Here is a 13,684-nt window from a genome sequence, read left to right on the forward strand (position 1 = left end):
AAGAAAAATGAGGGTAGGAGACTTAGTGCTCCGAAAAAATACAATACCCGATAAACACAACAAACTCTCACCCAACTGGGGCGGGCCTTACAGGATTATTGGCGATGTTGGAGGAGGAGCTTCTGAGTTGGAACAACTAAGCGGTCAAAAGGTTCCACGAACATGGAACGCCTCTCATCTAAAGCAGTATTTTAGTTAGTAGAAACAACAAATGTAAATGAAGTCGCACTCTTTTTCCCTTTCTTTGGAAAGGTTTTTAATGAGGCGACAATTGTAATGAAGGGACAATTGTTCCCATACGAAAGAAAATTAATGAAAAGATCATTTCAACAGAATCGTATATGTTTTTTGAATTTTTATTACGAGTTCATGCAATGCAAATCGTATCAAGGTATGCAATACCGCGAGTAAACCTTTCGGAATAAGAAAGTATCGCCTTCAAAAGTTTAAAGCCTTGGCAATTCTAGTGGCCACTAGAAACCAAGCCTCGTCGAAAAATCGGCTAAGGTATATAACAACGAAAGTTGGAAACAACTAAAACAACGAATGAACTTAAGATGATATCCATTTAAAGTAGAGAAAAGGGGGCGATGCCCATACATAATTTGGAACAAAAAAAAAAAAAAAAAAAAAAAAAAAAACAGACGGCAATGCCCAAAGAAAAATTTCAACATAAAATAAAAACAAATTCAAGCCAGGTTCTCGTTGTTGGCGTTGTTGCCCTGGCTTGTCCCAGCTTGAGGATCTTCCTTCCCTTGACCCTCATTCCTGTGCTGCTCATTCCCATCCTCGCCATCTTCTTCAGGCTCACTCTCATCATTGAATTGGGGAAGGAGGTCGAGGCTAATGTCATCATCACCAACTACTTGACCATCCTTGATCTCCTTCAGCCACCCAATGCGGGAAAGATCAAAGCCCGGCTCAACTACACTGATCTGCTCTTTGGCCGCCAGAAAGCCTTGAGCATATTGGAGAGAAGCACGCCCTAGGATGGAAGCATTCAGGCGATCATGTTTCTTCTCCAACTTTTGATATTTGGACTGAATGGCAGTGTGCTTGTCATTTATGGCTTCTTTAAGAGACTTTGTCTTTTGAAGAAGCAGGTCCGAAGCAGCCAAGTCTTCAGTTAACTTAGCACACTTCTCCTCAGCAGATTTCAGCTTGTTGTTGGCAGTCTCAGCATCAGTTTTAGCTTGCTCATAGGCTGTCTAGTAATCAGCTGCCTTCTTCTCAAAACGGTTCTTGGCTGAGATCAACTCTTTCACACACTGAGCCATTCCCGCCACAGTGCTGGCGGCAGAAAGCGCGTGATGGATCGCCAAAGAAGCAATGTTGGGGGGACCTTGACCCGACACATCCTTGTGGATCTTGTTGTCAAAAATACGGGTCATGAATTCCAGCCCATTGAAGTGAGGATCCAACAAATTCAGCAAGGGGGGAGGAGCTTCGCCACCAATGGCTGAACTAGGGCCAGCCTGGCCAAATGGAGTTGATGGGCGGTTGATCAGCGTGCTTGAATCTTGTTGAGGGGGCGGGACATTGTCATGTCCCTTCTTTTTCTCAGATGGACGGCTTTTTGAATCAAGAGTCGATTGGTGGAGAAGCTTACCACCAGCAGCACCTGAAGTTTTTTGACGTTTAGGGTCCCTGACGTTGTCAGAACCCGAGGTACCTTCATTCTTCTTCTTCTGCTCAGTTTCGGCGGCCCTCTTCTTCGCCGCCGCAGCAGACTGGGCGAGGTACTCTTTCATCTTGAGTGGGTTCGCGTCAACCTTGCCTTTTCCCATCGTAGCTGTATGGAAAACACCAATTAGACGAGATACATGAACAAAAAGAAAAAGAAGTTACGTACAAAGATTACAAACTTACTAAAAAATTGATTTAAAGTGCCGGATTTCGACGCCTCAATCAAGTCGTGACCAGAAAATACTGGTAGTGTGCGGAGGTAATCGGCGACGCCTTGTTCAGATTCATCCAAGGCGTCGTATGAAACGGATATTTTTCGGCGAGGGTTCTTTGTCCAGTAAAAAGGGAAGAGGGGGTTATTGTCGGAATCTCGGAACAGGTTTTTTATTTCGGGCGACTCCATAACTTTAAAGTATTTCTTCTGCCATACTTTGTAATGACTTTTAAGGGCGGTAAACCGACTCATGTTCTTACGGGCTAATAGTGGAACCCATTTCACAGAAGTAGGTTTAGTGGTGACTGATTTATAGAACAGGAAGAACAAAGGATAGGTCGGAGTGAAACTCAAGTGTTCACACAGAATTTCAAAGCAGCGGAGAAAACCCCAGGCGTTGGGCTGGAGTTGGCAGGGCGCCACATTCAGAAAAGAAAGAACGTGACATATAAACGGCGAGAAAGGAAGTTTGATGTTCAAGTCTAAGAAGAAATAGCCATAAACAAAGAAGAAATCGGGCGATTCATCGGCTGGTTCTTTACGCAACAGAACACAGTCATCTTCGCCACATGGGAGGACATTCAAGAGATGATCTTCATTATTCGAGGTGGCGGGATTTATCTTCGTAAACCCTTGAGCAGATATCCGAAGCGAATTAATGCTCCCAATGCTGCCCCAGATAGAATGCAACAGACATTTATCTTCAACTAAATGCACGTCAGAGCGCCATTCAGGTGAAGACAAATCTCCATTAGAGGAGAGAATTGAGTCTACAGAGCCGGCGGGACCGGAATCATCATGGGTAGAGGGCGAGGAATGAATTTCAATGATAGAGGGGGCGACAACTTCCTCCTCCGTAGAGGGCGAAGAAAGTTCTAGGGAAGAAAGGCTGGCGTTTGGTAAAGACATGCGAGGCAGTTTCATAAAAAGAAAAAAGATGAACAAACTAAAAGTAAAAAGAAGATGAACAGAGTCAAGAAAAAAGAAGATGAACAGAGTCAAGAAGAAAGAAGATGAACAGTCAGAGAAAAGAAGTAAACAAAGAATCTCAAGAAAGAGAAAAACTAACCAGGGGAAGAACTGTGGATTTGAGAAAGGAGAACGTCGGCGATAGGGGAGCACCGCGCAATGACGACGGCCGGAGGAAGAAAGGGTTCACCGGAGTTCAAAGAAGAGAATGAAAGCTGCGGTGAAAAGGTTCAGGGCAAAAGTTTTAAGAAAGTGAAAAATGTAAAGTGAAAAGGGGTTTTTATAGAGAGAAAGGAGGAGAGAGAACGAATGGGGGAAGATCGTGGGATTTTGGGATTTGAAATTCGAAAAGGTGGGAAGCGAAAAGACGTACTCCTCGAGACGCACAACTGAAGATTGCATTTATAACAAATGATGACGAAATCCCGGAAAATAAGGATACGTGCGTCAGTTGAAAAGACGTGGTTGACGGTTATAACTGAAGGCGACATATCTTTGAAACGACAACAAAGGTGTAGAAGCGTGAAAATGGCGATGTAACAACGAAAGAAAAATGGCGATGAATGAATAAACAATAGAGGCGAACTACTGGGTAACGATAAAGACATTTCGACTCAATTACTCGAGTCTCATGTCTTGGGGGCATGTGGACTGGGCGGGACATAAAGAAGATTATGTCCCGCCCAAAATGAACAATAAACCAATGACGATAGCCAAGGCGGGAAAGGCAACATGGCGAGCTTCATTACCCTCCCTTAGGTGATGGACCCACAAGCCAGCTGGAAGATTCCTTTGGATTTGTCTTATATGTACGGGGATTTGGGCCCTAATTGTCAGGCCCAAATATAGGAAAGATCCATATCATGACCACCCCCTCTATAAAAGGGGAGGTCATCCACTTGTACGAAACCAACTTTTTCAGCATTAAGGAGAATATTCCTTTTATGGTAGTTTTGCTATTTTAGTGCTCTGCTAGGGTTTACTTTTTGTCTTTCTCTTACGTAAGCTTGCCCTAGTACAGAACACAAGGGTTTCCCTGTTCTACAATGTAGCATATGCAGGGCTCCCAAATACTAACAATCCAGAATGATCAATTTACCCTTATACCCCCTATATAGTTATCAAACTGATCCCATCTAACTACTAACTACTACTGCCAAAAATGATTATTATATTTGCCTTCCCTTTAGGCCCAGTTTGGAAGAGCTTATTTGAGCTTATCTGACAGCATAAGCTCTTATGCCAGTGTTTGGGAGAGCTTATGCAAACAGCTGATGGTCTGCCATAAGCTATTTTCAGCTTATTTTCATAAGCTACTCAGGATAGCTTATGAAAAACAGCTTATGCTTATACACAACTTATTTTTAATTTATTTCAATAAATTTTTAAAAATAGCTTATGAATAAGCGCTTATGTCATAAGCGCTTATGACCATAAACGCTTAATTAAGCTGTTTATCCAAACGGGGCCAAACTATCAAGCAATACCCTTCTGTCCTAACAGAATAGCAAATCTTTGACAAGAAGGACAAATAACACCAATTTCAAAAACAGAAACAAAGCGTATCTGAAAAAGCAAGGTATAAAACCTCATGAAAGTTTTGTCCTTCTCAGGCTGCTTGCTCTTGGGCTCGCTTCAAAAGCTTTAAGTCTCCAACTTGCGCCTCCATCCCCATCAAGGTAAGAAGCTAGAAGTTTATCTGCACCAACTTTAGCCTGATCACTTTCTTCTGGATAACTACAGCCATTATCCTTTAGATATGGGTTCAATTTCTTAGGATTCACCTTTGACTAAAAAACAACACAAACTATTTAGTCATGTGAGCACATTAAAATGATCACAAGATTAAAAGATGAAGACAAGCTGCAAATGATGAAAACTTTTAAGATAGACCGGAAATAGACGTACACCTCCCTGTAGGGGTCAATTAGAAAAGTACAACGTTGTTTGCTCATTCATCTCTCAAATAAAAACATATAAAAATAGATGATAATTATTAAAAGGTTTCCTTATTATGAATAATATTCATACATGAATATAGACTGATTCGGATGCAGAAAGACAAAGGCACAAATAATTTGAGCTACAAAGGGCATTAGCTCACCAACACCAACAATCTGATACCCTCACAGTTTTGGATAAATATCTGACTTTTTCCATCCTTTTCTTCATCATTTAATTTTCATTTTTTTATGGTTAACGATGACAATATAAGAAAGGAAGTTTCTTTTTGCTTTCTATTTCTTCTTTGGTCTTATTCCTAAATATTTTATCTTTCCCTTCTTAGTTATCCCTTTCATTTCTGTTAAAAAATGTTATGAAGATAACATCAACAAGTATTGATTGATAAAGAGAATTCATAGTACAACAATTCCAATTAAAACAAAAAAAAAAACAAACAAAAAACAATGAGATTTCCTTTGAGGACAGAAAAAGAGTATCTATATAGAACCTGATAGTAGAGCAAGACATTCTAGCACCTTAGGGTTTGGAAATTTACTGAAACACACCTCCTCAACAGGAACTTCCTCTGACAAATCTGTTTCCGAAAATGCAGGCCTCTTACTTTCAGGCTTGTGCATCCAATCTAAACCCATTTCCTTTCTTGTAATCAAAGGCTCAATTGCAGAAACTATTGCAGTTTCGGCAGATCTTGATTTTCTTTTAGACCTCTCACCAGAATCATCTGATGAACCACTATCCCTTTTTTTATTTCCCTTTCCTCCTCTTTATCTAATATACATGCAGCAACACGAGTAGAAAACAAAACACGATCAGACTTAGCAACGGGAAACAGCAGTAGCACTTAGAAAGTATAACAAATAATAACTCTACAAATCTGGTCGAAAGCATTTTCTAGACTGTATGAATGCCTGCATAATAATAAAATGTAACACATTAAAGTGAATGCAAGAAGCGATGGCATAACAATCAAAACAACAAAAAAGCAGGAAAAAGCATAAATTGATAATGAACCAATCAACGGAGAAGAGTTAGGCTATGGATATACAAAATTGAATAGAGATCATATTTCAGAACACTCAAACGCTGACAAATCAAATTGAATTTAATTACAAAGAGGAAGGAGAAGGAGGTAGGGCATGAAGGGTTAAGAAGTAAAGGTGCTCACGACAATGTTCTAAGACTTAACACCGACGAGATGAGATAGGGTGGAGAAAGGGAAGTGTCTTTGGTTCACACAATGCGTTTTGATTTCTGGCATTCTTAGTCGTAGCTATTAGTCATACTGAGGGTGAGATATGGATATATGGTCATCTACTATCCCTCAAAAAATTTGTCACAGAAGCTGAAATTTCAATTAATAACATTGACAAACTCATCTCAAATTGATCTAAATGATAATGAATGAAATTTCAAGATCACTAACTGCCAAGTTAAATGAACGGATGATCGACATAAAAAAAGAAAAAATGCAAAGCAAATAAACTCTTAGAAGAAAAGAAGCCTTAGGAAACTACTGGACAATCAAAAGCAAAGCAAATAAAATACCACTTTGCCGCTTGATGTAACTTTCCTTTCGTGCTCCTATTTCTAAGTAAAAAGCAAAGCCAATTCTCAGACCAGAAATTAAGTATAATGCAGCAAGGGGAAAACAGTACTGCTACTGCAGCTAGAGTTCATGCAAGGAGCACAACACAACTCACATGAAGCCTAAATCCGCGGCTTAAATTGATTTCACAGACATTAATCATGAGAACTAGAGTTTTTCAAGCTCAAGTGCAGTAAAATATACTATTAGAAGAAGCTACGAGTTTTTAATCAAAGGATGACTATTTGGTGTTTTCAACATTCAAATGAAGGTGAAAAAGAAAGTGCAATTTATGGATTTGAAGAGGAACAAGAACCAGTTTCGTTTGCTGGTGAACAAGTAAATACAGAAATACTCATTACTCCCCATCCCCATTTATAAATTTATAAATTAGCTGGAAAAGGGATACTTTTTTATAATTTTAAATTCATAGTGTTAAAGATAGGATTTGGCAAATATTATATTTATTTTTACTCTGACCAGTACCACATGGGCGTTTCCCCCAAAGCTAGCTACTCTAATCCTACCTTTCATTTCTTGTCACCTGTCTTTCCTACAGCTTTTTTTTTCTTGTCAATCTTTTCATTTTGAGCTTCATTTGCAAGTTTAGCTTTCGTTACAATCTAAGCAGAATAGCAAGTTAGAATGGTTGACTAGGCTAGTTTCTAATCTAATGTACCTCGGCTGGTCTACCGTTGTGGACTTGTGGGCCTTTTCCAACTTCGTAGCTTTTCCACGGCTTGAAGCCTTTTTGTTTTTCGGTCAATTACGGCTTGAAGCCTGTTTTGAATGATAGTGCAGTTGTTCACAAGGGATGGAGGATCTTGCAGCATGTGAGAGTTTATTTGTTGGATTGGTCATGTTGATTTATATATCTCTATGGCACTTCTTTGATGGTGTGACTTGACTGCTGTTATGTTTGACAAATTGGGATTGGAGGTGGTATTTTAGTTTTTGATTATTTAAGCTTCTACGTAGGCCTCCTTGCCTTGGAAATTTCCTCTTGATTATATAAAATTTATACTTTTTCTCCTTTATTGGATTTTTTTCATAGGGTTTTTCCTATTAAGGTTTTATTGAGGTCATGAGTCCTTTTTTATAAAGTCTTTTTGCGGAAGTGAGTTAGTTTTGGCGGTAAAAGGAGCTATCTTTGTAAAATGCTAAAATTTTAAGATGTTCATATTTTCATTTTATATTTTCATTATGAATAAAATAACCTTTGACAAATAAATAATATTCCGATTTATTTACCTTTATATGCTTACTTTAACTATGAGGTGTGTCAAGGTGGTTGTTTATCTCATCACTTAATCACAAGGTTGAGGTTCTCTATCCTTGCTTATGAGAATGAGAGACATTTCATTGTGAGTCATTTACCGTCTAGTAAAACCCTCGCGATGAGACAATGTCCCGAAATGTATACATTGCGTAGTGGTTTATAAATAACTATTGTTATTTTTTGTCAAAGGATCATAATTCATTAAAAATTAAATAGTTGTCTAACGACACTTACAACATGAGAAAATAAATATGAACGAGTGATAACGCAATGCACTACATAAGCAATTACATGAACACGCATATACACTTAAACAACAAAGTCGAACATAGCTAAAACATAATGTAAAATCCTAAGAGTCAAACAAGAGCCCCTAGAAAACTCCAAACTAGCAAAGAGAGACCATTGACCAATGGGGAATAAGCTTTCATCTTCAATTTTTAACAACTCTCCCGTTCTAACAACTCTTCGACTTTGCCAGAGTTGTATATGTTTGACTATCAAAAAAGCTCAAACGTAGCTTCAACAACATCAACGGAGACAAACCAACAACTCTGAAAGTAAGAAGATAGAGTAGGGAAGCTTTTATAGAAGCAGGAACAAGGCGGAACTGATTGAAGCACCTGAAATAGTGAGGTAACAGCTATTGGTAAAGCATATATATATTTATTCTATTTTTTATTGGTAAATAAGCATATTTGTTTTATATGTGACTTATCTGGGCCCATGTCCAGGGTTGCAGCTTTAAATCCTTTTTATCGTGTTCATGAGGCCTTTGACCAAAAACATAAAAATGAGGCCTTTGACAAAAAACTGGGCTTAACCATTTACTTTTTGTAACTTAAGCGTTGGTAAAGAAACACAATACTGTAGGCTTTCGACCAAAAGATTCTTTGACCGAAAAAAAAAAACCAAAAGGTACAAATGTTTAATAAACAATTTTTTTAAGAGTTTAACGAATGTGGACTATCAGTGTAAAGACACCGTCATCCAATTATTGTATGTCACGTGAGATAAATATTTTTATTCTTCATCAATTTTAATTAAATTACAATTTTGTTTATGATGTGGCGAAAAACAATTAAACGTCTGCGTATTTATACTAACAGTATATCTTACCCTTTCTCTTTTTATAAAGAAAAAATGCTTATTAAACCTGCTTAAGAAGGAGGAATTAGATTCCAGAACATCGTACATATATATCACATATGGACAATGTCCGACGGAAATATATAGTAAGTGTATCACAATCATTATTCGACTCGAGTGCAGTAAAGATTAAAAGTCTCTCCAATAATACGTCTCATAAAGATTGAACATTTCAACCTCATGGGTTCAAATAGTTACTATTAACTTTTGCGATCAACACTCACTGAGCCTACAATACATAATTTGCTTGCTCACTAACTAGAAGAATTTTCTTGTGGGGTACTGCCTAATTCTCTAGCCATGCCTACTGAACTCGTTGTTAGTTGGGGTACTGCCTAAAATCTGGAGTTAACAAGAACAAAAACCATGGTTTAATTAGCCAACCAGTCCAAAATGCTTCAAAATTTTGATAACTGCATTGCAAGCTTAAAGCAGCACACAACAATAATCAAACTTACATACCCACTTTGGGGATTATTGCCACCAAGGAGCAATTTTTCAGTTCACAGTGTCTAAAAGCTACACATATATTTAAGAATGGGGGGCTTTCAGGCCAACAACAGAACTTGAAATGGAACCTTGATTGCAGCTTTCCAATTTAGAGACACTTACTCTCTTATCTTTGGCCATCCCTTTTGCCATCCTCCGGTGTTTCAGTTTCTTGGATTTAGCACAAGCTGGTTCATCATCACCTAAACCAAGTTGTGTGAAATAAATGTCAGCAGCACATTATATGGTTATTTGGGATACGTTGAGGTAAACAATTTAATTAAGCTTGCGTAAACCCTTATTCATAAGCTAATTTGAGAAACTTATTTAAATTAGCTGAATATAGGTAAGTTGTAAGCATAAACTCTTATTCATAAGCTAATCTAAACAGCTAATGAAAATAAGTTGATAACTGCTTATGGTATAAGCTCTTATATACACTTGCATAAGCGCTGAGCTTACGCTATAAAATCAGCTATTCTAAACAAGGTCTAGCTATTAGTTTTATAACACCAACAACAACATAGAAAGACATTCATAAACAGGTGCATGAGCTCCAGAACCTTCCTCAGAGGCATTTGATCGAACACTTGGTGCGTCCTCCAACACCGCAACTTGATCAGCACATTGGGTGGTGGCGGTTGATGAACTGAGAGGCAAAAGTGGTCCAATTAAGTTTCCACGACGCATAGCTTCTTCCTTCAGCTTCTTCTTACGAATTTTCTTACGTTGGGACCTGGTGAGATTCACGTCAACATGTTGTTCTTCTTCGTCGCCACTCGTGGAGGCATTCTCATTGTCATACAAACTGCCTGCATTTGATTTAATATATGAAACCGAACCTGAAATAACATCAACAGAACCAGAACCAGAACCTTCGATCAAATTCAAAGCTTGGACGGGTTCCGGGTCTTGTTGAAGCTACATGATGCCATAAATGAATGTTAACGTACCATTCAATAATAAATAAAAGAAGGAAAAGCCAGGTAAGAGATGGATGATTGATATACTTGTGGTTGAGGAGAAGGAGGGTAGAGCAGGTTAACGATTCCTTCGTTGAACCTGCGTTTTCTCTCATCATCTCGGTTCATGATTTCATGCTACCCCTGTAAAGTCCCCACAGAATAAAACGAATATATTGTTTTGATACTAAATTAAATTTTAAATTTCAATCTGCTTACTTGTATTATTAAACAAAACACCAAAAAGTATATAACGAAACAAAATCTTGTTTAGGTAATGATTTAATTTGAACCTGATTATTTTTATTATAAAATAAAATAAAACAAAACAAAAAAAACAATCAAAATATAAAAAAAGTAATGTCTTGATTTAATTTAAATCTCCGAATCAGTTAAAAACGGAAAAAAAAGTAAAAAATTCCAAAATCAGATAATTTTCATAAAAAATATTATGTTTAATGTTTTCCTTTTTTAGTTTGAATCTTTTTGTATCTGTATCTGAGAACAAATCTAGATGTCGGTCATCACTTATAAATAGAACAATATTTTCAATTCAGTGCATAGCCAACTCATCGTTCAACAACAACGTTCTGCGACGCCTCATCACATTGTTCAATATGCAGATTGACATGGAGGCGCCTAACCTTGACTACCAAGATCCGCCGCCTAAGTCGTGGACCCTTATTGATTATTTAGGCGTGCTCGTAAACTTTTGCTGCTTGTTTTTTTTGATCGTTGGCTTTTTGGTCATAATTATTTGGCGGTGTTACTTTTCCATTACAACCCCCAAAGACCCAAAATTCCAACTTGACTCGGCCTCCATGACCTCACTCGAGGATGTATGATGCATGATGTTAACACCTACTTATTTTCTGCCCTTTGAACCATTCGGGGCCATTTTGGCAGACACGAACTTGTGCTTCTAGAAAGCTATTTGTTAGTTGGATTTTTTTATGTTTTAAGTTGATTGCAACAGTGTAAGATTTCAAGATTAAAGTTTAAGGTGAGAAAGTTATTTGTTTGGGCAATCTGACTTTGGGTTGTAGATTTGTTTGGTTTATGTGCATGTTTGCAGTGACGGAATTGAAATTGATAAAACCAAAATAAATATGATTTTATTACAAGTACATACACATACAAAAACACTTGCGATGGGACAATGTCCCGAAATGTTTAGTAGTGGTTTACAAATAACTATTGGTATGTAATATTTTTTCACTAGCACTGTATGACTTCTTAAGGGGTATTTGGGCTCTTGTTTAGGGTCCAGTTTTAAAGCCTTTTTTTATCGTATTCAATTATTGCTCATGAGGCCTTTGACAAAAATAATTAATATGAGGCCAGACAAAAAACTGGGTTTAACCTTTCACTTTCTATAACTTAAGCGTTGGTTTTTTTTATAAGCATTAAGCGTTGGTAAAGAAGATTAGCCATACAGGAGCCTTTTCTAAATTCAATTAATTTCCTCTGCTAGGGTTTGAAGAGAAGCTAGCCGCCACCCCCTTTTGGGGGCTCCTCCTCCTCCATGGAGGTTTCTACTGCTCTTTGTAGGTAGTTTTCTCCCACAATAGGTGGGTTCCCTTCCACAGTAGGTGGATTTGCTACCCAATAAGTGGGTTGTTTTCTCCTTTTGCTTATTTTCCCTTTTATGTTACCGTCCTCCCCGCCTACCTCCACCCACCGGCCGCCGCCGTCGCACCTTTCTGCAGCCTTGTGCCTCTACCGTCGTCTCTGTGTCTCTACCACCGCTTCCTCCGCCGCTGTCATCTTCATATGTTGTTGGCTTTGTTCTGAAGACCACCTTCGCCTGTTTTTCACCCCTGTTTTGCTTCTCCTTGTTGCTGCCTCTGGTGCCACGACCGTGACCTCCACCACCATCCACCAACTGCGGCTTCCATCGCTCATAACAGTTTCTTGGTCTCATCCTTTCTTTCCTCCAGATCTGGTTTGTTTGCTGCGGGGCTTGCCCCTGACTTAAAGGTGTTGAACACCTGAGTTTATGATAGCCTTGTAGCAGAGATTGCTGACGGCAGAGCCGACAAGGTATAAGAAGTGACGTTTAAAGATGTGAATATCAAATTTTCTCTTCTGTTTGCAGCAGATTTACTTTGGATTTGAGCTATGGAGCCGCCGCTGATCCCCGCCACCACTGCTACTGTTCCGCTACCCTGGTTAGGGTTTGGAGACCCTGAAGGCTAGGGTTTGTCTGGCCTAGTCTTCATGGGCTCAGTGCTATTGGGCCTGTTTGTTTTTGCAAGTAGTTGTCATTAATCTCCTAGTTCTAACTTTGGGTTAGGTGTAGATAGGAGTCATGAGCTCAAGTGTAAGAAACTGACTTGTAATTCTCTGTGGCTTGCCCAAGCAGTTGTACTACCCTTTTGGGTTATGGGCCTGGCCCATGTTATCAATGAAATGTTCACCTTTGACAAAAAAAAAAAAGCGTTGGTAAAGAAACACAAAGCTGTTGGATCAAAAGGTTCTTTGACCGAAAAAGAACAAAAGAACCAAAAGGTAGAAATGCGTAATAAACAATTTTTTCAAAGGAAAATGCTTATTAAACTTGCTTAAGAAAGAGGAATTAGATTCATGAACATCATACATATCATATATGGACAGTGTCTGACTGAAGTATATAGTAGTAAATATCACAATCATTGATTTAATTATTTTATTAATTTTTTAAAAGAGATAATCACTATTAATTGTTATCGTGTATTATGTACTCCGTAAAATTTGTTCTTCCAGACATCCACTTTAGAAGTAAATATTTTTTAATTTATTAAATGCATATCCGGAATAAATGTGATGTGGGTATAAAAGCCAATGTACAATTGTATATACACCCAAAAGCTACACATTGTCACTTCAGCTCAACTATATAGCTTTGACTTGAGAGTTGAGGCACGGTATTTTTTATGTGATAACAAGTTGTTGTGCTCATTCACAATGGCACTTAGGATTGTTGTTTGTGTTTGTTTTGTTCATCATTAAGTTCAACCTCTGAATAATCTCCTATTGTCTACTCTTTTAACAATTTTTTTAAAAAAAAAACTCCACGACAATGTACGTTAGAGGTGCAAAAGAATATTCGATCGTCGAATTTTTTTTTTTGGAGAGATTATATATTATCCAAGTTAATTAAAATCAACAGCATGGAATGGGTGAGTATTGTTAATCTCCAAAGTCTGAAATAACAAGACCTAAGTGGATCATGTGACATGTTATATTATTATAAAATAGTTAACACTGTGCCTTCACACGTGACTCCCACAGTGTCTTGAAAGTTGAATTTGAATCCCCTCCTCGGTCTTATTTCTAGGACCTTTGATTTTAAAATTGAAATCAATAAACACTTTCCTCACCTCTAGATCGAAGACCACACCAAA

The 13,684-nt window shown here is 38.1% G+C and overlaps 1 protein-coding gene across 1 annotated transcript; it reads right to left on the reverse strand.

Moving 5' to 3' along the window:
* Positions 1 to 9,195: 9,195 nt before the first annotated feature.
* Positions 9,196 to 10,476, reverse strand: LOC130735856 (uncharacterized). The gene is made up of 3 exons (XM_057587733.1): positions 10,347 to 10,476; positions 9,900 to 10,257; positions 9,196 to 9,539 (listed from the first exon to the last, which is right to left on the reverse strand). The coding sequence occupies exons 1-3, from the start codon at positions 10,425 to 10,427 to the stop codon at positions 9,379 to 9,381; spliced, it is 600 nt and encodes a 199-aa protein (XP_057443716.1). The 5' UTR covers positions 10,428 to 10,476; the 3' UTR covers positions 9,196 to 9,378.
* Between the last annotated feature and the right edge of the window lie 3,208 nt (positions 10,477 to 13,684).

Source organism: Lotus japonicus, chromosome 2 (assembly GCF_012489685.1).
Source record: "Lotus japonicus ecotype B-129 chromosome 2, LjGifu_v1.2".
Classification (NCBI taxonomy): Eukaryota; Viridiplantae; Streptophyta; class Magnoliopsida; order Fabales; family Fabaceae; genus Lotus; species Lotus japonicus.